Source organism: Gekko japonicus, unplaced genomic scaffold, assembly GCF_001447785.1.
Source record: "Gekko japonicus isolate JY-2015 unplaced genomic scaffold, Gekko_japonicus_V1.1 scaffold86, whole genome shotgun sequence".
NCBI classification, from domain to species: domain Eukaryota; kingdom Metazoa; phylum Chordata; class Lepidosauria; order Squamata; family Gekkonidae; genus Gekko; species Gekko japonicus.
In genome coordinates this window covers 1,675,579-1,700,271 of record NW_015172005.1, presented here as the reverse complement: position 1 = coordinate 1,700,271, position 24,693 = coordinate 1,675,579, and the positions used below count along the sequence as shown (strand labels likewise).

The window sequence follows — 24,693 nt, the reverse complement described above, 5'->3', positions numbered from 1 at the left end:
AATGCTAGTCAAAGGTGTGAAGCAGTTGTCTTGAAACAGAGCCTGTGTGTCTGGAGATTGTCCCCAGGAACTGAGGAGGAAAACAAATTAAGCCTAATGTCATTTTTAGTTGATGACTTGTCTGACAGCTGCTCGCTCCTTTTTAAGGAAATTCCAGACACGCAGAACAGTTACATTTGGCCTAAAGCAGTCCCTTTAAAACACTCTAAATATCAATAGTTTGTATTTTCTTGAAATAATTTTTAAAGAAATCAGTTGACTAAAGCAAGATCTGTATAATGCCACTAGCTCATATTTTTAATTTTTGTTTGGCGGGAGTGATTGTTCACTGCCGGAACAAATTGGTTAATGGCATGGACAAACATGAGCAGTACTAGCCAAAAGCATCTGGGACTTACTTGCTGCAAAACTGGAAAATTAGCTCTCGCTTGTGATAAATACTTTTTTCCCCCCTCACATCTTTTATTAACATATAAACATACATATCTAACAGACATAAACTACAACATAAAACATAGAACATGTATCAGATCCTTCATCAATCCCCATATGGCTTAAATCGCGTTTCCATAAACTTATTGGGCATTAGCCTTAAGTTCAAGCCACTTATAAACACGTGACCACATTTTGGTAAATATTGAATTCATATTTCCATGTAATTTTTGAGTCAAATTATCCATTTCAACCACCTCAGTAACTTTACTAATAAAGTCCAAGCTGTGCGGTACCTCTTCACTTTTCCACATTTTTGCAAGTACTATTCTTGCTGACGTTAATAAATGTAGTAAAACATATATTTCTTCTCTTTTCCAGCTCTCGGGAAAAATATTCAATAAAAATATTCCAGGGTCTAACGGTATTTGCTTGCTTGTGATAAATACTTAAGGCAGTAATTCTTAAACTTGGGTCAGTCCATCTGTGAGAATTATAAAATACCAAAAAGGGTGGTATGGTGGGTACGAAGAATCCTGAAGCAACTGGTTCCTCCCCTCCCCAGTCAGAATACAGGTGGTTCTAATGCCCCCATGCAAGAGCGTCCTTACTGATCCACAGTATGGGAAGGGGAAATGTAACTGCAACCTCACTGCCTCATCATCCCAGTGTGATTTGAGAAAGTGGGTTCAGAAGGAACTGCTGTTTTTGTTCTTGTAACACTTTACCACGCACAGCTTTACAGTAGGTCAAGGGAGATTGTGTTCCGTTTTTCTAGTACAAGTGTTAGGATTACTACTCTTATCAGCAAATTCTTGCGTGCTGTTGCTTACCAGTAGAACAGTGAACATATGCTTGGTTAGGGTGCTCAGAAGGTAGACTGAGTTTTTAAAAGGGCCACATGCTCCAGAAATTCAAGGAAGACTAACTTAGATTAGAAGGTCCATGTTCTTGGTGTGAAAAGGATGGTGTATTCTTGGAAATATCGGACACATCTTACATTAAATCTAGGTTTTGGCTTTCAAGAGTCTTTTATGAAACAGATTGTACTGTAAAGAGAACTGAAACTGTTATTACTTGCAGCTTCTTTGTAATGCTGGGCATTCTGAAGAAAAACTGGGTTTTACTTATGAAGACATCATCATATGGTAAGAATTCTTTTCTTTTTGAAAAAAACCTGGCAGTATTTGAGATGTTCAGATTATGAAAATCGCAGTCGTTTCAAAGTAGATTTAAATCCACATGCCAGAATTTGAAAATTACTTATTGAAGTCACAACTCAGGCAAGCTCAGTAGGAGGTGCTGCCTCGTTTGTCAATTTCTTAGTTTTTGCAAAGCAATTAGGGCTGGAAGCCACAAGTACCTTAGCCCAGATCAATTCTCAGGCTTGCTGGGTGGGATATAAAGGAGGTTCTGATCCAGTTGGGGTGCCTCCTCTCTCGTTCCCACACTCTGCATTCCTAACCAGCAGCAATTCTGCAGTGTTTCTTTTTGTGGGCAGAGAAGGTAGATTAAATTGAAAATACAAGTTCCTTAAATAATGAAGAATTTCCTTACTACTTAGGAAATCATACATTGCTTGTTTTCAGATAACTTGATGTTCATGAATCTTGAGAGGGTTCCCCCCCCCCAGCTTTCTTTTTAAGCCTACAGCCATGGCAGAGTTTTGTTGGTAGGAGCTGGTCAGGATCAGTACTAGAAGGCATTTTTTCTTCTGTGTGTTCATTCTGCTTTGGGCTGTTTCGTTTGTTTGCCCAGGGTTCAGTGCTGTTGAGGAGTGTCACCCTTCGTTTTCCCATAGCATTGAGGTGCATTTATGTATCTTCTAGGGTCCTCTAGCTTGTCTTTGATTTTTACCAAAATTTTGGGAAAGATTGCGGAAAAGCCTGAATGACTCCCAGGTGTGAAGGGAAATTTGCATTGCCCTGGTTCTTGCATCAGCCATTTCCCATCGCTACCACTGTGGGCTTTTTAAAAAACAGAAGTTGAATATTGTTGTATCATTATAAAGTTACGACAGTCTGTGTATCAGGCTAATTGTATTCTCAGCTTTCATTAAAAAAGAGAGAAATAAGTCACAGCTCCCTTTTTTTTGTGGAGATGTAAATGGAAAGTCATGTCTCCACAACAAAAGGGACTTCTTTAAATGAAAGTTAGGAATTTGGTGACCCTGATACACAGATTATTGTAATGATATTCAGTAGCTGATTTTTTTAAAAAAATCCTGAAAAGGCCTTCATGCAGCAGGAAAGGGGGAATTGGCCGATGCTGGATGACTGAGGCTGTGAAACTGAGGAAGCTTTCCACGTGGGAAGTCCTGTTGCCACTGCGCTGTATTAGCAGTGGCAATAGGGAAACCACATGAGCCTGGCCTTACATGAGAAACAGCAAAGTGTGTTTTGTCATATGGCTGTCCTGCCTGGCTTCGACCCCACCATACAAAAGTAAATAATCTTAACTAGCTGGAGGATCTTGTCTAGTTACTGGGCACATCAGGAGTAAAAGGTTACCTAGGTCAGAGGGCCAACTTCTGGGCAGGGCCGGACCGAGGTTTTTTTGCGCCCTAAGCAGGGCTACCTTCTGGCGCCCCCCTGGTGCATGCCCAATTACGGCATTGCCAATCTCCAGGTGGGGCCTGGAGAGAAGGGCGCAAAAAAAACCTTGGGCCAGCCCTGGTCGCACCCCAGGCTGGCGGGCAGGCAAGGAGAGGCGGCGGGCGCAAGCGGCCGCGTCTCCTCGGCTGACTGGGGCTGCTGCTCTCTGGCAAGCAAGAGACTCTGGGCGACACACAGTGAAGCGCTTTCCTCCCCCTGAGCTGGAGGCAAGACAAGCAGCGGTACTTCCTCCGCCTCCCCCCCCTTGGGGAAGCTTCAAGCTCGTGAATCAGAGCGGTGGTTGCCATGTGTGCGGACACCACGTTTCCTGTTTGCTCAAGTTGTGCAGTAGAAGCCACACAAGCAAGTGGAGGAGCAGCAACCCCTGGAGGAGCTGCCGCCGCTGCTGCAAGGGGAAGCCTGTCTCGTCCTCCCGCCTTCTTTCCTCCCTTCCCCACAGAGGAATCTGCGCTTTTCAGCCCAGCGGGCCCCGACTTCCTCTCCTGCTCACCCCCTGTGAGCTCTTTCTGTGCCTGCGTTTTGTTTTCATTTATTGTTTCAGAGTCTTGGCTCTGCCGCCCGCTGCCACTACAGGGCTCACTGGCTTCCTGGCGGGTCAGCCGGGGCGCTGCTGCTCCGACTTCCTCCTCCTGCCGCCGCTTCTTCCTGCTCCCTTGCCCGCCTCTCCAGCCCGGACCTGCTTTCCCCACGCAGCCAGCCAGAGTGCTACCTTGGAGGGCCCCCGGCGCCCCCTCCACCACTCCCATTGACTCCCCTCCCCTGGCCCCTCCCCTCCCATTGGCTGCCCGGCACATTCTGCCTCCCCTCCTTTTTGGGGAGAGGAAGGTGAGAAAAAGATGCAAGAGGACTGCAGGGGAAGAGGGGCGGCCGCGCATCCTTGGGCGCACGTGGTCTGGAGGGAGAAATTAAAGAGGAGGAGGCGGTCACCCGGTCAGGCTTTTGGCGGCGGTTGACGGGCTTTGGCGGGGGGGATGGGTCTTGCTAGCGCCCCTAAGGGCTGGCCCGCGCTCTAGGCGAGTGCCTAGTTCACTTAGCGGGTGAGCCGGCCCTGCTTCTGGGTGATTTGCCAGGCCCTGGCACTCAGTAAAGCCATAATATAAACTCATAAACTATTGTGCTATATGATGATTAAAAGAGGCTTCACTCAAAGTATTTTCCTTTACAGAGAGAAAAAAGTTATTTATTTTGTAAAGCATCTGTTTTTATCTGCCCTAGAGACCGTATTTTTGCAATACTATGAAAAGTTTTCCCAGTAGCACAGACAGGAGAACGATCAAATATTTGAGGGCACGCTGACCCTCCTTCACTGAAGAATTTTGTTATTTGCAATGCTATAATTTTCTATGCTATACTCTTGATTGCTGCTGAATGCTTGGCCCAGTACATGGATAAACATCAGCTGTCCATGAATTAGTCCTGGAGGAGCAAGCTGACTTGACCAATATGACCCTCTAAGCTGTGGAGTCTTGTGAGCAAAAATCCTACTTTGTGAGCTCCTGGCATTAAAGTTGTGAGCGAGTGATTTGGCTACTGCATAAATTAGTTTGCTCTGGAGCCATCCTTTCTGAGCGAAGACAAAAATGTGTGAGTCAGAGGCTAAAAAACTGTGAGCTCGCTCACACTAACTCAGCTTTGAGGGAACACTGGCTTGACATGTATTGCTGAGACCTGGTTGGACAAGGTGATACAAATTGGTCTGTCTTGATGCCCACCAAGTTTCTTGTTGCAACAACAGCCCAAAAATTTAGCGACCAAGAGCAGATTTGTTAGTGACCAAGAGCAGATTTGCATCTTGGGAACGATTTTAGTTTCTTGCCTGTGGATGAAGGTTCCGTTTCCCCTCTGTGGAATATAGCACTCTAACCAGTTTTGGCTTCCTTGAGCCACAGTTATCTATCCTTTCTTCACAAGCCAGGCTTCATTATTGTAGTATGCGCTCTGCCTTTGAAGACTTCAGAATACCACAGTGAAGTCGCTAGTTGTGCGAGTTATAGGGAACACACCTGAGCACTTTTAAAATAATTACGCTGGTGATGATAGACTTCTTTTTGTAATTCAGTATGCTAGTTGCCTACATGGGACTAGGATGTAGGGGTGAGTATTCGGTGTAAACCAAACGGAATAAATACCGGAAAAATACCTTCTTGATATTTTGGGGGTATTTATTAAGCCAAATACAGGTCAGAGATCTGTATTCAGCTGCCCTTCTGGTTCAGCCTGAGAAAAGCTGATTTATTTATTTATTTTTGCTTTGATTTGGATGAGCCAGCCTCAGCCAAAGTGGCACGGAGCTGTCAGCTCGGCGACACCCCAGCTGATCCTCCCTTGCTCCAAGCGGCAAGAGAGGATCAGCTGGGACGGCACCTCACCTCGGGTTGGCTGGCTGGCTCCTCTTGCAACTTGGTTTCAAGGGGAAGCCAACCCAGGGCAGCAAGAGTTTACAGCCCCATGCTACCCAAGCTGATCTTCCGTTGCTCACAGCCTCAGCAGGGGCTCTGCTTGGCTGGCCAGTTGAAACTGGATTGCCCAACAGAGCCCTCCCAGGATCTGATATTGCAGGGAGAACTCTCCCCAAGGCCAGCAGAAGGTAAGGGGGGGGGGATCTGAGATCTTCCTTTCCTCCTTTCCCTTCTTCCTTTCTGCTGGCCTTGGAAGAGACGCCAGCCCTGGATTGGATGGGGCAGCAGGAACCAACAACTCCACACTGCCCCAGCTGCTCCTCCCTTGCCCACAGCCTCAGTGGGGGCTCTGCTGGGCAGCCTGGTTCAAACTGGACTACCCAAAAGATCCCTCCCAGGAGCTGATTCTGCAAGGACAGCCCTAGGATCTCCCCCCAGTCAGTCTACACATAACTCAGAGGCAGGTAGAGGGACACCCCGGTTAGGTCCACTGCCAGTTTGATGCATCTAGTTTGCAGGGGGGCTGTTCAACATGTTCCCTCTCCTTTTGCACATTGGACTGACCCTAGGATCCCCCCCCCAAGCCAATCTGCACACAACTTGGAGGGCAGGTCGAGGGGGACCCTGGGGATGTCCGCTGCCAGTTCGATGCCTCTGGCTTGCGGGCATTTGGCACACTCCCTCTCCTTTTGCACATTAGACTGACCCTAGGATCCCCCCCCCAAGCCAGTCTGCACACAACTTGGAGGGATGGTTCCTTAAAATGTGTTTTGCAAGTTGCCGGGCAAGTGAACCTGGGAGGGTGAACCTTCTGGGTTCACTCGTCCTGCGGCTTATAAAATGCAGTTAAAGGGATGGTCTCTTTAAATGATGCGCTAAAAAAATTGGTGATCCTGACTGTTTCCCAAATCCCAGTATCATACTGATATTGGGATTTGGGAATATAGGGAAATACCAATATTTTTTTGGCTTCAGTAACCCTGAACCCAAAAAATACCAATTTATTTTGTGCACAACCCTACTAGGTGTTTGAAGGCCTACTCACTCCCATAGAAACTTGCCTGTTAATTTTGGTTGGCATCGAAGGCCTTTCTCTGTGTGAAGGTAAAGTGAGTGAGAATGAGAACTAAGGCCTTTTTGAAGATAGTATATGAATTATGAATCTCCCTCCCCAAAGGAATTTTGTCTGGCATCTAGATTGTTGAGCTTTAAATGCCAATTAATCCCCTCCCACACACACACACACACAAAGCATCTAGTGGATTTTGTCTATAAGTTTGGGTTGATTTTGTCTCTTTTTTTTGTCTTGTCCTCTGAGTTTGTTTCCTAGATGCTGCTTATTTTAAAATGATTTTATGAGGAATCTTGAAATCCCCCAAATCTATGCACTTCTTCTTGGCGCTACTTTCTCCTTCATGCATTGGAACATGTAACCTCTGCCTGCCTAGCTGTGAAACATCTAGTAGATCAGAGGTCCTAGAGGTTAACCTTCTTCCTAACAGAGTTTTCCCTCTAGAACAAGGTTGCCGTCCTGCTGCATTAAAATCAGTGAAAATGTAGTCCTTTGCTGTCTCTAGCAAGTGCTGTCATTATGCACAAATATAGGAGTAATGATATCTGATTTCCATGTTGGGGTGAAACCATAAAAAATTATCCTCCAAATGCTCATGCTAGCCTCAGTAGGAGGCTATAACAGGCGCAATAGTAACAGTTGATTCTTTCTTGTTGTTCATTTGCTAGGGACCATCTATAAACTAAGAACCAGAAATTTTCTGGTTATACAACCAAGATTATTTAGATTCGAGTCGAGTAGCACCTTAGAGACTTTGCTCTTGAAAGCTCATACACTGAAAATCTCATTGGTCTCTATGGTGCTGCTGGACTCAAATCCAGCTGTTCTGCTGCAGACCAACTCTTTTTCAACCAAATTCAGACTTGTTGTCCGAATTTAGAATTTGTTAGCCCTTGTGCTGTTAAAACTTGTTAGCCTATGTGCTTTACGGATGTTGGATAAGATAAGATTGATATCACAGCTAAACACAATAAGACAACCAGAGAACTGAATTTGGTTGAAAAAGAGTTGTCTCGAAACGAACAACCACTCGAGATGTTCGTATCGCTCACCTTCCGTATTTGACGTCCTGTGTTCTGAAAACATAGAAATTATAAACATCATCAAGCGTCAATTCTGTACTAGTTATTATTGTCTATTCATTGTGATTTGTGAACTTTACAGCAATTTTTCATCATTATTATTGTCGTCTGAAACAGCCAAGATTATAGCTCAGAGTTCATGTGTGATGGGGATGTAGGTTATCTGAGATTAGACACAGATTAATCTAATAAGAATCTTCAATGGAGAACGGAAACAAGGGTGATCAAGAATGATTATATTACAAGATGTCTAGAAGTGCTGTCTTTGAACTTCACACACAAAAAAAATACCATTAATGTGTGCCAGCCAGAAAAAGGTTGGACTCTGCTATGGGAGAGCCAAAGGCCCCAAGGCAGATGATTTCCTGAAATAGCTGTGGAGGTAAGCAAAGAACTCTGTCACTAACCAGTGTGATCACAGGGACATATCCTCTCTAACCCTGAAAATGGTGAACAATTGCCCTCTGTTTGTATAAGCAGGACCATCCAGCTGAGCCTTTTGAGAAGTATAAGCTCTTTAGCACTGAATTGTTTTTATCTAAAGAAACTTCAAAACAGGAAGTGTCGGGCCACACACATTTCCCCCCTCCTTTCCAAATAATGACATCACAGGCTTAGATGGGTAGGTATTGTTGAATGCTCTCTGAACTGTCGAGTGTTCACAATTAGCATTAGTGGGTGACTCCAGTCAGCTTTGAAGTGCAAAGCATATTCTGTTACTCGCATTTTTTAAATCTTTGTGCGCTTGGAATTGTGTAACTGTAGAAAAAGAGGGCAGATATTTCTTCCTTGCCCTCTTTGTGGCAGCAGTAGACATTCTAACTTGCTCTCAGCCACGTGAAGTTTTTAGCAATAGAAATAATGCTGGCAAGAAAAACACAGTTTGGTTTTCACCCAGACTTCAGAGTCTTCATACCTCAGGCAATAGCTGCATCAGGTCTGATGTGTTCAAACATGGATCTAACCGAGTCACATAGAACAATAATGGGGGGTGGGGGGGGGGGGGGAGTCAGTTTTAAATAATAACAGGGGTATACCTTCATGATTTTCTCATTGTTTGTCTTGTAGTTTGCGGTTAGCTTTACTGAATGAAGCAAAGGAGGTCCGAGCAGCAGGACTACGAGCCCTTCGGTACCTTATCGGAGATTCCAGTATTCTGCAGAAGGTGTTAAAGTTAAAAGTGGATTACTTGATAGCCAGGTAACTTCAGTTCCAGGTTGCAGTTAACTACCTTTCCTTGAACTGGCCTCTAGGTAATCAAGTAAATCTTTCACTGCAGTGGAATCACATTTAACTGTACATTAAAATGAATGGAGGATACAAAGAGGAAGCACAAAAACAGGACTCATTACTAAATACTGATAGTATAGCCTAGCTTTTTTACAACATTGTTGGGATTTTGGAATCTTTTAACTGTGTGCTTGTCTATCTTTGAAAAAGTTCAATCATTTTCTAGGGCCTATTGGAACCCCTCACCCCTAAAAAAAATATCAGTATTTCTGGAAAAAAACAGATCCCAGTACTGATATGGTATTTGGATCTGGGATTTCTTTGGAAATCCCAAATTTTGGGGGGCCCAATAGATCGAAGAAGAAAAATACTGATTTTTTTAAAGCTAGCCTGACCCTGGGGGCTGCCTTGGCTTCTCCTGCAGCGTGGTTTAAATCACGCCACAGGAGAAGCTGGCCCCAGGATCTGCATGTGGGGGGAAGGGGGCAAGAGAGGATCAACTGGGGCAGTGGGAGCTGAGAGCTCGCGCCGCCTTGGCTGGGTTGGCTTCCCTTGCCGCTTCCTTTGCCGCTTGGGAGGAGCCAGCCCCAGCTGAGCTGGCACAGAGCTCTCAGCTCCTGCTACCCTGGTCAATCCTGGGCTGGCTCTTGCAGCTCAGTTTAAACTAAGCTGCAAGAGGACCCCACCAGCCATTTGGTATAGCTGAATATACCTGAATGAAAGCTGGAAAAAAATTGGCTTTATTCGGGCTCAGCTATACCAGTAGCCTATCGGATTCTCTGATCTGTATTTGGCTTAAATAATACCCAACAAATACCAATTCTCTGATCTGTATTCGGCTTAAATAATTTGTTGGGACAAATACCGGCAAGGTATTTTTTTGGCTCGGTTTATGCCAAATGCACACCCCTATTGTGTACTCTTAATGCTTTAAACTGGGAGAGTACAGTATGCATGAGAGGTAAATTCATTTCTTACTGCACTAGTTAATAGCTGTTAAACTTTTCATAAATGTATTTTGTTCTAAAATTGTATACCATTAAGTTGCATGTCAAGTTGCAACCAACTCCTGGTAACCCCAGGACTGTAGGGTCATCAAGGCAAGACGTAAGCAGAGGTGGTTTGCCATTGCCTTCCTCTGCATAGCAACCCTGGTCTTCCTTGGTGGTCTCCCATCCAAATATCAACCGGGTTGCAGAGATTATCTCCTGTACAGGATTAGCCCACTCAGGCCAGTCCAGGGATGAGAGGGAATCCTGTACTTTTCAGTACATTAAACAACAAACCACGAGATGGTCTATACCCTCTTGGTTTCCAGACAATTTGCCACCAAAACCTCTTTTCACTAGTCCCTGCTTTTCCTAAGGGAAGAGATTCCAAACCCTTAGTTGGCATCTGGGACAGAACACATTAGCAACTCAATCCAGAGATGCACGCTTTTTACCCTCCAATGGTAGCGTATGTGGTCAGGGTTAGGCACAAGACTTAGACTTGGAATTTAAGTTACAACCTCAGAGACTATTAGAAATAAGAAGGATCTTTATTCAGTACTGAGCACAGCAAACAGACTAGGAGATTACAAAACAACAAAGGCTAGGGCAATTTGCCTTAACTACACATTAATGAGATTCATAGTTACCAAATTCAGAAACATCCAACAGTCCAAGTATCTACCAAGGGATTTTGAAGGGAAATCCCATCTTTGCATAAGCATGTGGTCCAAGTCACAAAGCAGGTCTTTGTTTTCCAAGAGACAGCATTTCAGGTGCAATAAAACAGACAATGACAGGGGAGAGAGCAAGAGCAAGAGAACTCACTCCCATAGGGATCAAACAATTATACCCCAAGCTAATCATGACTAGCCGTGGCCTTTGGCCAATCAGAGTAACAGGGGTGTGTGGCCAATTTCTGGTTGCCATAGCTGCACATCAGGTGTGTGTATAGATTGGCTAGGAGTTTGGAGACCCTGCCTGCAGTCAGTTGACCCCAAACTCCAGCTACTTCATTGAGTACGTGACTTGTCGCATGTGGGTCAGAAAGTGTAGCCATGAGGTCTGGCTTTTGGCATGAAAGTGCGAAAGAATGTGGGTTTATGGCATGGCTATTGAGGCCATGTGGCCTCACCATTTGGCTTGCAACAGGAAATAAGACACAGCATGTTATCATAATGTAATCACAGGAGAAGGCATGTGGATATAGAAAGCAGAAAGCAATTTTTCTATACATCTCCTCACATGTGGGCTGCCAGATCTACTATTTTTGTACCCAATTCTCGCTCATTCCCATGAAAAATACTGCCTTGAACCACAAGGAATGGCAGGATATAAATAGTTTAATAAATACATACATGAAATGCATACAAGGTCAGGTTAAAGAAAACCTTATTGTGCAGGCTAGCTCTGATGTGCAAAGGCACACACAAAGAGCCATTGTAACACTAGCTGTCCTCCTTTGTGTTTTCTGCACTCCCTGCCCCTCAGTAAACCAAGGGCCTACCTGGGCTCTAACACCTGAGGGTGTTAACCACACAGTCATCTCCTCATTCCAGAGGTCAGCCAGGGCATTGACAAGAGCACCAACCATATCATCATGAAAATCCCCTAGAGTGGTCAAAAAGCCACTTGCATCCATCTGGCTCTGTTGCGCAGAGCGTGTGTAGTGGTCCCCAGACCAGTCTAAGCCAAGGCAGCACCTTAGCAGACTTTCCAGCCTCCCAGCTCTTACCAGTTCTTTGCTGTTCTGTCCCTCTATAGTAACCACACTGCACAGTCCAGTGGTACACTATATACAAGGGTTTATTCACAGAATACACAGACAAAATGCTTCGCCAGACACTTGTTACCTCCGAAGAGAGCGTACATGGCTTCTGTACAGACTTATATACACAGTAGCACCAATCAGCAACAAGCTGAGTCATGATGACTGCACACTGTCCAGTGCCAGCCATAACCGGATAGAACAGGCTTATCAGTCCACCTGCTGACATGTAGCTGTCACTGAACTGTCAGTTAGATCCTAATGATCTTCCTGCTATCTGATTAACATACAACAGGCTCTGGGGCTGATCACTTTAAAAGACCACCCACCCCTGCAGAGTCTTATTATCTATTGAGCAAATAGTCATTTGTCCATGACGAAGGAACCACCATAGATTCCTCTACCCTCAGATCACATTCATCCAACCTAGGACAAAATACCATATCAAGAGTGTGACCTGAACAATGTGTAGGACCAGTCATTACCTGAAACAGGCCCATGGTTGTCATATGTTGCTTTAGCCTAAAGACTGTATAATATAAATATTTGTGAATGTTCCAGGGAAATAATTTCAACATTCACTCTTTTAAATGACATGCATCTGTACTTTAAATGTCTGCAGTGTTGGCAGAATAAAATTAAACACTCTCTTCTTTCATCTGAATCCGAATGACGAGATTAAAAATCTAACCTACATTCTTTAACTTTTAAAATTTTAGGTGCATTGACATACAGCAGAGTAATGAAGTAGAACGGACGCAGGCGCTTCGTTTAGTAAGAAAGGTACAGTAAACTGCAGTATTATATGGAATAGCCCTGTGCCAAACTGCGTATGACCATGGAAGTGCTGGATAATTTGCAAACACCTTGGATTGGGTTTAGTATAGGATTTTTAAAGGCAGGCTGGATTTCCACTCACAGTGCATGATTTTCTTGCTCTCTTCATCCCACCAGAGTCCATAATGTTCCCTAAAGTGTTGCTTTTAGGGGACAGTGTGAAGGGAGAGGAGTAGATTTGTGGCAGGAGAGGGCAGTTGGCAAAAATTGGGTAATTCCTCTGCTGGATCCAAACCCTTGCTTCCATATTTGTGCATCCAGTGAGGGGACCTGCCAGATCAATTTACCTTGGCTGAGACAAGCCAGCCACAAGTGGCAGCTGATATAGCAGGCCTGGACACACTCAGAACAGGAAGGGAGGGGCTGCGGACTCTAGGTTCAGTACTAGAGTTTGTCAGCCAAATGGAGCCACTAACATCCTCAAGCCCTGCCTGTGAAAGTGAGCAGCCTGGCTGCTCCAGAGCTGGGAGCAGCTGAAACTGAGACAGGACTTCAGGACACATCTGGTTGGGGGAAGGGGTAGAAGGGAGGAGCAAGCCAGGGGAGGGGATTGGAAGGGCGGCCTATTTAAGGAAGGGCTGCAGCAGTCAGGGAGAATGAAGTACCCCTGCTCAGGCAGTGTGGAAGAGCAGAGGATATGGTAAGGCTGAGGAACAAGGTGGTGTAATCCCCTCCTCTTTCCAGTCTGAGACTTTGCATGTCCTCCACTTCAGGGAAGGTGGAGCAAGGACAATGCGTCCTCAACTGGGAAAGCATCACATTGTGAAATGCCCTTGAATGGGGTGGTGAAGTCTAGTTAGTCTGTTGCAAACAGTGATCTAAATATAGAGTGAAAAGTTGGAATTGCAATGCAAGAGACCCTCTATTTCCTCTTCCCCTTCTATGAAAGTTCCCATAACAACTCCCCTTTTCCTGCTTCCTTCTCCCTTTCTCACCCCTGAGCTGCCCTGACCTGGATAGCCTAGGCTAGCCCAGTCCCATCAGATCTTGGAAGCTAAGCAGGGTCGCCCTGGCTAGTATTTGGAAGGGCGACCTCCAAGGAATACCAGGGGTGTGACATAGAGGCAGGCAGTGGCAAACCACCTCTGAAACGTCTCTTGCCTAAAAAACAAGTCTAGCTCGCCACCTAGTGGTGCATAAGGCTAAAAGAGCTAGAACTTTTGACTTCCAGACAATCTTAAGATCTCCTGGCTATACGACACACAATGCCATATGATAATTACTAAATACCCCTGAAACCTTTATCAGCTCCTGGCCTTCAGCTTTCCTTCCTTTGTTCCCCTGGCAGCCTCTACCTGGGGACCCAATGATCCATTTGTGTGGTGGGGAACCCACTAGGCTACCAGTCTTCTTCCTCCCACCCTCACTGCAACGGTGGCCAGCTTTGGTGTATTTTAATCCACACACCTCTTTTCTGTGAAGGCTTCAGATTTTTCTGCCAAAACATCTCCTGTCATTGTGGCCCTGATCTGTGGATTTAAGTATCTGCAGATGGGGCCACAGTTGAGAATTAGATAAATTGATGATTGTACTAAACAAAGTAAGTCCTGTTTGTAATGCTGAGAGCAAAGCCTTTTTCAGTTTCATCTCCCTGCTGCTTTTGATCTGCTTGACTTGTTTCTGTAGTACTCCAGTGAATATTTTAAACTGTACCAGTTAATTTGAAGTAGTAAACCAATTTCAAAAGCATCCTATAAGCAACGCCAGACCTCTGAGAGTTTGGAGGTTCACAATATTAAAAATCCATCTCAGGGTGTAATATGCTTCTGTTAAAGTCAAGAAGAATTTTGTTACATGTTTATACTAACCTGCCCTTTTGGGGGTTCTGTTCTCTTGATGCCTTACTCTTCAGCTCGAAAGGAATGTTTGCAAAGCTTATTTCAAAGACTATATTGAGGAAATTAGTCAAGATAACTCCCAAGTTGCTGCTGTCTGCAGTAAGATAGAAGTTGTGGGGGGGGGGGGGAAACAAGGACAGTACACAAGCTTTTGAGTGTCTTATGAGAAGGGATTTTGGTTTCTGCCATTTTCAGTAGATCAGACTGTAGATAGTACATCATTAACAGTGCCTTCCACTTTCCTGCCCTATAAAACAGGGAAACAGTGCTTGCTGGAAGAGATCACTTGTTTGTACTTTTCTGCCACCCATGATCAGCATAAACTTGTTCATGCCATTGTAAATGCCATCATGATAGGTTTTATTGTATTTTCCTGTATTTAATTGTATCCTTGAATAGGGCTGCAGTAAAACATGGGGAAGCAGTCTCTGGAAATAATAATAGTAATAATAATAATAATAATAATAATAATAATAATGGTTCTCCCTTTGTAGGTGGGGAAGAGTGCGGGTTTTTCTTTGAACCCTCTTCTGGAGGTGCTTCCTGTTCTGTGGGCGGCAAATCATAGTTTACAAAGCAGCAGTTAAAAATTCTATATAACTGTACTTAAAAATTGTACAGTCATATAGAATTTTTATTGAAAGGTGATCTGAAGATAAAACAATGTGTCCCCCCCCCATGTTTAGTACTTTGTAGAGAGAGGTTTGAATTGTTAGGAAGAGAGGGGAAGAGTTCTTTTATTCCTCCAAGAGCAGTTCCAAATATTGTATACTAACTGAAAGTTATCCCTTAGTTGCTTTTAGTATATTGAACAAGGCGACTAAAAGGTGTTCTGTAGCCCCTTGCTCTTACTGCTTCCCTTGTAAGCTGCAAGGTCCCACAGTGGCCCACAGTGGCCCCACTGGTGGACCTTCTGATGGCACTGGTATTTCTGGCCACTGTGTGACACAGAGTGTTGGACTGGATGGGCCTTTGGCCTGATCCAACATTGGCGTCTCTTATGTTCTTAAGGTCAGATCATCTATTTGCCTTTTTCGGAAGGAAATTCTAATCAGGGAGTTAGATACAGAAAGGCAGAATAGTAAACCAGGTTTGTGCTGAGAAAAAAAATCTAATTTAATCACAAACAATCTGATTCCATTAGCGTATCCCCATAATCTTACTGAAAATACAGTGCATGGATTCCTGTAACACTGTTCCTTTCTTTGATTTTCACAGATGATCACTGTGAACGCTTCATTATTTCCTAGTTCTGTTACCAATTCCTTGATAGCAGTTGGAAACGATGGCCTTCAGGAGAGGGATAGGATGGTTCGAGCATGTATTGCTATAATCTGTGAACTGGGTAAGCATCTTCTGCAAGAAGGAAGAAGTAGGAGAATGCAGAAGTGTTCCCAGGGGACCAGCCAGAAGCTCCAGCCAAGCTGTTGTAGATAGCCTTCTTCTGTTTGTCCTCGCTGTTGTCTGTTAATTATGGGCCTAGTGCCTCCCCACGTTTTTAGCTTTTTTTGCTTATAGCCATTAAATAGACCTGCCCTCCCAGAGTTTGTTTATTCAGCTTTAAGAGCTGTCTGCAGTACAGCCCATTGGACTATGCCATGTCTAATTTCTAGATCTATTTGGTTTGTTATACATTTCTGTCTTGCTACATAGATCTTTGAGGTGACCTCCAGCAACAAGAAGAAAAATCATTAAGACTTCCTAAAGTGGGGGGGAGGGAGTTCAAGACAAAAAGCACACAATAACCAAATCACTTAGTACAGACAATTCAGCAATCCAAAATTTGGAGGATTGTGAACAACTGCAGGCTTGTGTGTTCCTTCTGTCTCCCTGACCCATACTTGTGACTTTACTTTCAATGGGAAATTTAGTGCAAAATAAAAGGTTTGCCAACAAGTCCAAACATACAAACTATACTTTATATTCCCTCCAGACTGGGTTTGGCAATCCATTCGTTTTTCAGTTTTCGTTTGGAGAGAAAGCAGAAAGCTTACTTTCCATCTTTGGAAATAAGTGCCGACCAATGACTTGTGCTAAACAGTGCATGGAATGTAAAACACCCCCCCCCCAGTGGGGGGAGTAGAATGGGAGGGCACGTGAACCCGTGGCATGGAGGACCATCCTTTTTGAAAGAAAATATTAAATTAACCTGGTGAACCTTTCTAGAAAGGGAGCTCCATAGTACAGCTCCCCTACTAAATCGATCCTGCTCTCATCCCGTCAGCAGCTGATGAGGAAGGGACATTGAGCAAGGTGGCCACCTGCTCAGCATGGGAACACTCCAGTAGGAAAAGTTTGTTCCGTTTCATTTTCCTTGGCTAATGGCTGCCTCTTTTTGTGTTCTGGACAAAACATTTTAAAGCACAGCAGGACATATATATTTTGCTGATTGCGCAGTTGCACCCACCTTAGTTGTTTACTTTACACACACTCATAAGGAATATGAGTAATGGGTCTCTCTCTACATATGTGCTTTGAGAAGCTGTGTAATCTTGAGCATACCATCAGAGACATTTAGATGGTGGCTCTGTTTCAGAGTACCTTCTAAAAGTAACTAAGCATTATCATTAACTCTATTGTTCTGCTCTTTCAGCCATTCAGAATCCAGAAATAGTTGCTCTTCGGGGTGGTCTGAGTACCATTTTGAAGAATGTGATTGATTGTCAGTTAAGTCGCATAAATGAAGCTCTCATAACAACCGTCTTGCATCTTCTCAATCATCCAAAGACTCGGCAGTACGTGCGAGCAGATGTCGAGCTAGAGGTAGGAGCTGCACATTGTTATCCACTCTTAGTGTATCTCTACCTCCTCTATACAGATATATGAAGACATTTTTTTAAAAAAAATCCCTAGTGGGCTCTGCAGAGTACTCTCTTCATATTATCTGATTAGTTTTTCACTTCCTAACTAATGAGCTGATGACTGAGACACTTTGCAGTATGGTAGAAATTATATTTTTAGAGGGGGAAAATATCCATTCCACACAGCAGAATTTTTCAAACTCTGTTGTCATTTGAAAATAGGATATGTCTCACTACTGCTGCACCTGCCTATAAAAAGATTAAAGCTTGCTTGCAGACTGGATCATGGCAGTGCAGTTCCTAACAGTGGAACGCATGCTAATTGCCATAGTGGGAATTTTTGGGGGGATCTGTCATTAGTTGCCTTCTGTCATGAGTGTTTGTATAATGAAAAGTATTGTAAAGTAAGCTTTTCAGAGCTGCCAACTTGGTGCATCATTATTAGTTTGGTAGACATCTGTTTAACAGTCGGAGTGACTGAGGATTCGCTCAGAAATGGGCCTCCTAATAGATTTCTCTTTATGAACTTTATATTCGCTTATCTTGAGGCCTGTGAAGAAAGCAACTAGGTCTAGGAAAAGCACTGTAGTACAGTATAGGTGGAAAGAAAGGGGCATCATCCATATCTTGATGTTTAACACATGGCTGTAGTGCAAATGAAATTTTTTCTAGTGCAGCCAACTAATAGAAAGCTAAGGAATGGCAGGCAGTGCTAATCACATGCCTCGCTGTATGCAGTACAGCTGATGATTTGTGACTCATAAGAAATACCTTGAAGGAAGAAACAATAGGAAGAAACAATTTTTAATTGCTTTTTAAACAAATAGTGTAATGATAGGCATCAGATAGCAAAAACCGTGTACAGTGGTGGCACTAAAAATGAATGAACCTTTTGCTTCCCTCTTTGCAGCGGATTTTAGCTCCATACACAGACTTTCACTACAGGCACAATCCAGACACTGCAGAGGGACAGCTCAAGTAAGTAGTCACACTTCAGTAGACTTTGAGCTTAAGGTATTTATTTAAAACGTTCAAAGCTCCTTGGGCCAGGTCAGTAAATTTATATTAACATCTGTGTTACTTGTCTTCCTAAGAAGGCTGAACTGGATCATGCATGTCAGTTACTCATATTAACAACTGGAGCTCTGCAGCCTGGCCTGAGTCATCTGAGCTTGGGTTGCATTGACAGTATTGCTGTTGAATAGTTAGACGGACAGAATATTTTGTGTTTGGTTGTGAACATTCTCTGTTTTGAATGCTTCTTAGGAACATTTTTTGTAAGTAATACATTTGTAGTAAAGAATTTGGCTCTCCTTTTAAGGTTATCATACATTCTCATTAGGTACGCCATTTTAATGGACAATAGATTATGAATAAATACCCTTAATATCTTTATATAATCTTTTTCCCCACTTCAGAGAGGACAGAGAAGCACGGCTCTCAGCAAGCAAAATGGGAATAGTAGCGGCATTTCGTTCATGGGCAGGTAAATTTTCAGTTTCAGCTTTGAAGCACAAGTTAAATAAATGTAAAAGTAGCCTATTTTGAGTGTGGGGAATTTGCTATTGATTGCAAAATACATCATCTTGAGAAGGCAGTCTGGTTCTTAAGGCCTTGAAGATAGGCTTGAAATGTGCCAGCAGTGTCTACTGAAATGTCTGAAACCGGAGTCTAGACATTCCTTTTTTAAAACAAATGGAAGTTGAATTCTGCACCAATACCAAATTCCATTCTTCTGTGTAATTGGACATGAATTATTGAAGTTTTTCCAGGTTTATTATTATGGAAAACACTTGAGGTGGGTGTCTGAAGAACTTAAGTCAGATTGAGATAATGCAAGAGAAAGTTTGCAGTTATACCGACAGATTAAAAATGTGGATGGTATATACACTAGGGTTAAAGAATTCAGATGTGATATTGTTGACCTTTTAACAAAACAAAAAACACATAGCTTGTCACAAATTAAGCTTTTTAAGGACTGCTAACTGATTAAATAACAAAAAATACAGGGTATGAATAAACAGTTTCAGCAATGGAATGTAGCAAGAAATCGGGTTTTCGTGGTGTTTATGAAATGACCAATATCACAGTGCAGTTACATGAATCTGTGGTACATCCGTATTTGGAATACTGCATTTATGGTTGTTGTCAACCCATTCCAAAAAGAGATGTTGGGAAGATTACAGAGAAGTAAAATCAGTGGGTTAGAGCATTTTCTCTATGAGGAATGATTAAAACAGACTTCCAAGGAAAGACATGACAAGGAGGGAAACTGAATGATTCAGAGAAAATCAGAGGTCATTTCGGGGGGGAATGCGGGGGATCGCAGTTCCCCCGGATGAGGTATGGGGGGCGGGGCACATGACGAAGCCCCACCCCCTGCTTCCGGCTGCCCCGCTTCCGGCCCTCATTCAGGCAGGAGGAGGCAGGAGAAGAGGGAGGGTAAGTTGATTCCTCCCTGCCTCTCCCCATCCCTGCCTGCCTGGGGCCAGGGAGGGCCTTTGCGGAGCTTCCTTGCACTCCCGCCGGCCTTGCAGGTCCACCACCGGGCCCCTCATGGGGCTCGGCAGTGGAGCTGCAAGGCTGGCGGCGGCAGCCGGGACCATTGGAGGCGGGGTGTGTGGCCTTATGACACACTTCCGGTGATGTCAGGGGTGTGGCCTTATGACACACTTCCGGTGGTGTCAGGGGGTGTGGCATATGCTAATGAGTTATGCTAATGAGTTCCCCTAGCTCTTTTTCTGCGAAACAACCCCTGGAGAAAATGGATAAAGAATCCCCCCGCCCATGATACTAGAATAATCAATCACCATATAAAATTAATATTGGTAGATTCTGGAATATAATTAACACTTCTTCATGTATCTTCCCATAATTATGGAATTATCGCCATAAGATGTGTTGATGGGCACTAGCTTTAAAATGGCTTTGAAACAATTGTTCTCAAATACATGGGAAATCCTGGGTTAATAACAGTAATATAATGTAATAATACTTTCATGTTTAGGTGCTATTCTTAATATGAGACACTAGGAGCAAAGAGGGCCAGATAATTATGTCATGCCCTGCTCTTAAGCTACCCAGTTACCACTGTCGGAAAGTTAGTGATGGTGTAGATTAACCCTTGGTCTGATCAACTAGGGTTCTGTGTTGTAATAGATTTTCTAAAGGGGTTCCATTGTATTAGCATGGAAAAGACAATAATGGTGCTGTATTCTTTCCAGATAAAGTGTCTCAGCCTCTATGAGTTATATTTTTGTATTATTCATGCAGTGAAGATACACATATTGCTTATGGTAGTATTAATGTTCTTAACTTGATGCAGGATTATTCTTGCACTGTCTTTGTATAATTCTTTCTGTCGTAGACATTTACAAATGAGAAAATCTTTCATTACGCTGTTGTATAACTACACATTTACTTGTATTTTAGGCATTATCAGTTTGTGCAAGCCTGGGAATTCTGGGATTCAGTCTCTTATTGGTGTGCTGTGCATACCTAACATGGAAATCCGGGTATGTATTTTACAGGAAGAACTCTTGAATTGTTTGTGCCTTCATAGGTGGTACTCAGTTTTCTTCTTGTGTTCCTGTTAATGTCATGGATTTGTGCCATCTTATTGTACTGCTGATGGGATTGTGGCCTGGCCTCCGATGCCTTCACAGCATGAAAGGTTAAGCTGATTAGAAGTGATGTTGAACCACCAAGGCTCAGATGCCTAGACAGATAACCCCACAGGCCACGAAAGCTCAGCTCCTGTGTGGGTGAACAGAGTTGGAGAGCTGCAGGTGAACAGCAACTTGAGAAGAGTCCCAGCTATTCAAAGGGGATCTTGGTTCAATAGATAGATGTGACAGAGGAGTCACAAGTGAGAAGTCCATTCAGATACTCTGCTGCAAGGAGAGGTGGAGAACACTGGCTGAGTTGTTGCAGACAAACTCTGTGGCATCACAGTGGTTCATGGCCCCCAATCTTTGACAGTGACCCAAATCATAGACTTACAGCTTAGTCTGAACCAGAGTTACCCCTTTTATATCTGTTGACTTCAGTGTTTAGGATTGTGCTGTTACTTGTATCAATGAAATTAGAGCCCAGCTTCCCCCCCCCCCCCTGTGAACAAGAAAACAGAATTTTGAAAAGAGGTGTTTTTATGAACTTTGGGAAGAATAACTGACAAGGTGGTTCAGGTGGGTACCTGTGTTGGTCTGAAGCAGTAGAACAAAGTTTGAGTCCAGTGGCACCTTTAAGACCAACAAAGTTTAATTCTGGGTATAGGATTTTAGTGTACATGCACACTTCTGCAGATATATTGAAACAGATTTCCTCAATCCTTACATATGGGGGGGGGGGCTAGTTGCCAGGAAGGGTTTGTTAGAGTCAAGATGCATAAGTAACTAAGCAATAAGTATAGCTAAGACTGGATCAATGCAGTTGATAAGACCTGTGGATAGCAGCAAATTAGCATACATATAATAAAAGAGTTAACAACAGATGTGAGAACTAAGTTTTGAGTCCAGTTTCTTTGAGGTCCCCCATGGAGTGCCCTGGGAGGTTGAAATGTTTCTCCTACAGGTTTCTCAGTTTTCTCAATTTTGTTACTTATGCATCTTGACTCTTCCTGACAACTCACCCCCCCCACACCTATATGTAAGGCTTAAGGAAGCCTGTTTCAGTGTATCTGAAGAAGTGTGCATGCACATGAAAGCTTATACCTAGAATTAAACTTTGTTAGTCTTAAAGGGGCCACTGGACTCAAAAGTTTAACAAGGTAGTGTTTTATCAAGTTAATTGCATTGCATTGTAGTTATAACTTACTCGACATTTCAGTCTTGAAGCAGGCATTATTGATCTTTCTGTAGTTAATGGGAAGTAAAACTGCATGAGGGTATATAATATGAAAGCTGTGTTTTATTATGGCTGTGTTTCTAAAAAGCAGCACTGAAGTACAGTACATATTCTATAATATTAAGTGATGATATTAATATTAAGTGATGGTAATATTAGGGGTGTGCAGGAAAAAAAATCAGTTTTTTTTCAGATTCGGATATAATAAAGCTGGATTTTTTCGGGATTCCCAAATATACCCAAATGCCAATACTGGTATTCTATTGGTACCCAAAATTTTTCATTGTTCCCAAAAATTTTCGACTCCATTATATCCTATGGGGCCATTGTAGTCAATGGCAAAAATCTTTTAACAAGTATTCAGAGGGCTGGGGGGGAGAGGGTTTGAGGTAGAGGCACCAAATTTGTACTGCAGCTGCTAGAGCCTCTACCCAAAAGTCTCCCCACGTTTGGAAAAGATTGGACTGGGGGTTCAATTCTAAGGGCATCCAAAGGGCCCCAATCCTCCATTGTTTCCTATGGGGATGGGGGAAAGGCAAGCAGCAGTGTCTCCCTGAGAAAGCCGGAAAAAAACCTGATTTTTTTTTTTGTTTTTTTTCCAGTATTCAGTATTTGGCAGCCGAATCAGCTCAGGGGATCTGATTTGGTATGCCGAATACCAAAAAAATGGCGAAGAAGTTTTTTTCAGGGTTTTTTTGTTGTTGTTCAGCTTTACTAAATGTACACCCTTAGATAATATTAAGTGGTGATAATTCCTGAATATCAGGTAGCTGTTTTTCACTGTACAGAATGTGCAATGCCAGCGGGGAGCTTTGGATGGTCCAGGCTGTACTTCTTCACCCTCACTGTAATCAGAGTTTGAGGTGAAGGTGGGCTGGGCTAGATTGTGGGCAAGATACATTATGACTTGTAAGGACTGGATGTACTAAATCCAATGTTTAGATGTAAATCAGTTCCCCTTGCTGCTAAGTATAAGGAAACTGTAAAACATAGAGGTGTGTCATTTTAGTGGAGCCACCGTGCCTGCATGTGGAGGGATCATCATCATAGGTTTCAAGAGAGTCCAGGTTCCCCTCTTCTCTCCCTCACCCCGTTGGCATGCATGGGCTTGTACAAAGCAGGAGGTCTCCGATGGCCTCATCCAGTGTTCCCTCTTGGCTTGAAGCTCAGCTAACTTGCAAATGTCTCCACATTCCCATAATGACCTATTTTGCCAAGGGGGTACATGCACGAAAGGGTAAAGGGGAAGCAGAATTCTGGACCAAAAAGATACTTGGAGCTATTGCGCATGCATCTTTGTTTCCTTAGGCAGTTCTCTAAAATCCTCTAAAATTTTTGACTTACGTTTTCAGCAGAAACACACAAATCTGTACTGACTTTTGTGACCATATTCCCATTTTGTTTATAGCGGGGCCTACTTGAAGTTCTTTATGATATATTTCGCCTCCCTCTTCCTGTTGTGACAGAAGAATTTATAGAAGCACTTCTCAGTGTAGGTTAGTATTCAGCCTCTGTATGTTCCCCATATTTTTCTTCCTACTGGTGGTATGTTGTGGTTGAGTGGGATGCATTTGTCATTCTCTCCCTCACTGGTAATATTTCCTTTCCGCATCGCCAAGGCCTGGCTCAGACATGATGGTAAACCATGGTCTAATTTGGATTACTAATTTATAGTCTGATTTAATCCTGGATTATTTTATAGTCTGATTTAATCCTGGATGAAACTGAGCAAATAGTTAGGAGTGGTTCAAGTGAAACGGCAGTTCTGGTTTGTCATGGAGGTGTTTAATTTTCAGACTGTCCATGAAAGGGGGAGGGGGAGAGATTATGTGGCCCTACAGGTTTGTTAATGTTTGCCTTATGGATCCCCCAGGTTTGTTTGGTCTAAGGTCTAATCCAGGTCAATTCCAGTTTGGAGTTCAAAAATTAACAGCAGGCTGGACAAGAGTTCATTTATAAGCCTGAAGTTTCTAGATTTTAAGGATATTGCATTTAATTGGTTTATGTAGAGTTCTCTCACCCACACAATTTTTTCTGCTTTCAGTCATACTATAATTGCCTGCTGTTTTAGTAATGTTAATGTTTTCGAATTCCTTGTAGCTTTCTTGGGATTCGTATAGTTTTTGTGATTGTATGGGGTTTTTATGAATTTATGTTATTTTGAATAATATTTATCCCTTGGGGGGGAGTAGCAACGCATAAAATATTTTAAATAGATAATATGGTATCTCCTTGAGGAGGACTTTACTTTCCTGCAGTGGATAAGTATTGTTAGGAAACTTACTATGTTGGTTTCTTGCTCAGAATATGCAAGATAACTTGCCTGCACCAGTTGCCCCAATCAGTGTGGGAATAATTGAGCAGAGATGGAAAATGGGGGCATTAGGAAGGTCAAACAGGTACATTCCTGAGTAAACTGCTGCTTGGTCTTCACATTCCCCTTTTTTACTTCTTTATTCCTGTGCTGTTCTTTCATGCTTATGCACATTCAATGTGTAAAGAGCACCAGTGGAGACAGATAATAGGATGGCAATAATGACAAGAAAGTTAAAAACTATGAAAATAAACTCTGGGCTCCCACCACCACCACCATAAAGTAGCTAGCTTAACTGTGAAGCCTCATATTTTCTTGGTTGTTTTCTGAATGCAACAAGTTCATTTTGAAAATAACTTTGTTTAGCTCAGAACATTTTCCTTGTTTCATAACAATGGAACCAACGGTGTGTGTGTTGTATGCTGGGCTTACCTTAAAAGTGGTGCTTAGGAAGAGCAAAATGAATATGAA

General features: G+C 43.2%; 1 protein-coding gene across 1 annotated transcript in view; it reads left to right on the top strand.

Moving 5' to 3' along the window:
• Nucleotides 1-16,859: 16,859 nt before the first annotated feature.
• The window catches only part of RICTOR (RPTOR independent companion of MTOR, complex 2), a 37,072-nt gene continuing 29,238 nt past the window's right edge, over nt 16,860-24,693 (top strand). Inside the window, exons 1-5 of the mRNA XM_015420163.1 lie at nt 16,860-17,025; nt 17,974-18,041; nt 18,482-18,549; nt 20,496-20,578; nt 23,317-23,404. Coding sequence (XP_015275649.1) covers nt 18,516-18,549; nt 20,496-20,578; nt 23,317-23,404 — 205 coding nt within the window. The 5' untranslated portion in view covers nt 16,860-17,025; nt 17,974-18,041; nt 18,482-18,515. The remainder of the gene's footprint in view (nt 17,026-17,973; nt 18,042-18,481; nt 18,550-20,495; nt 20,579-23,316; nt 23,405-24,693) is intronic.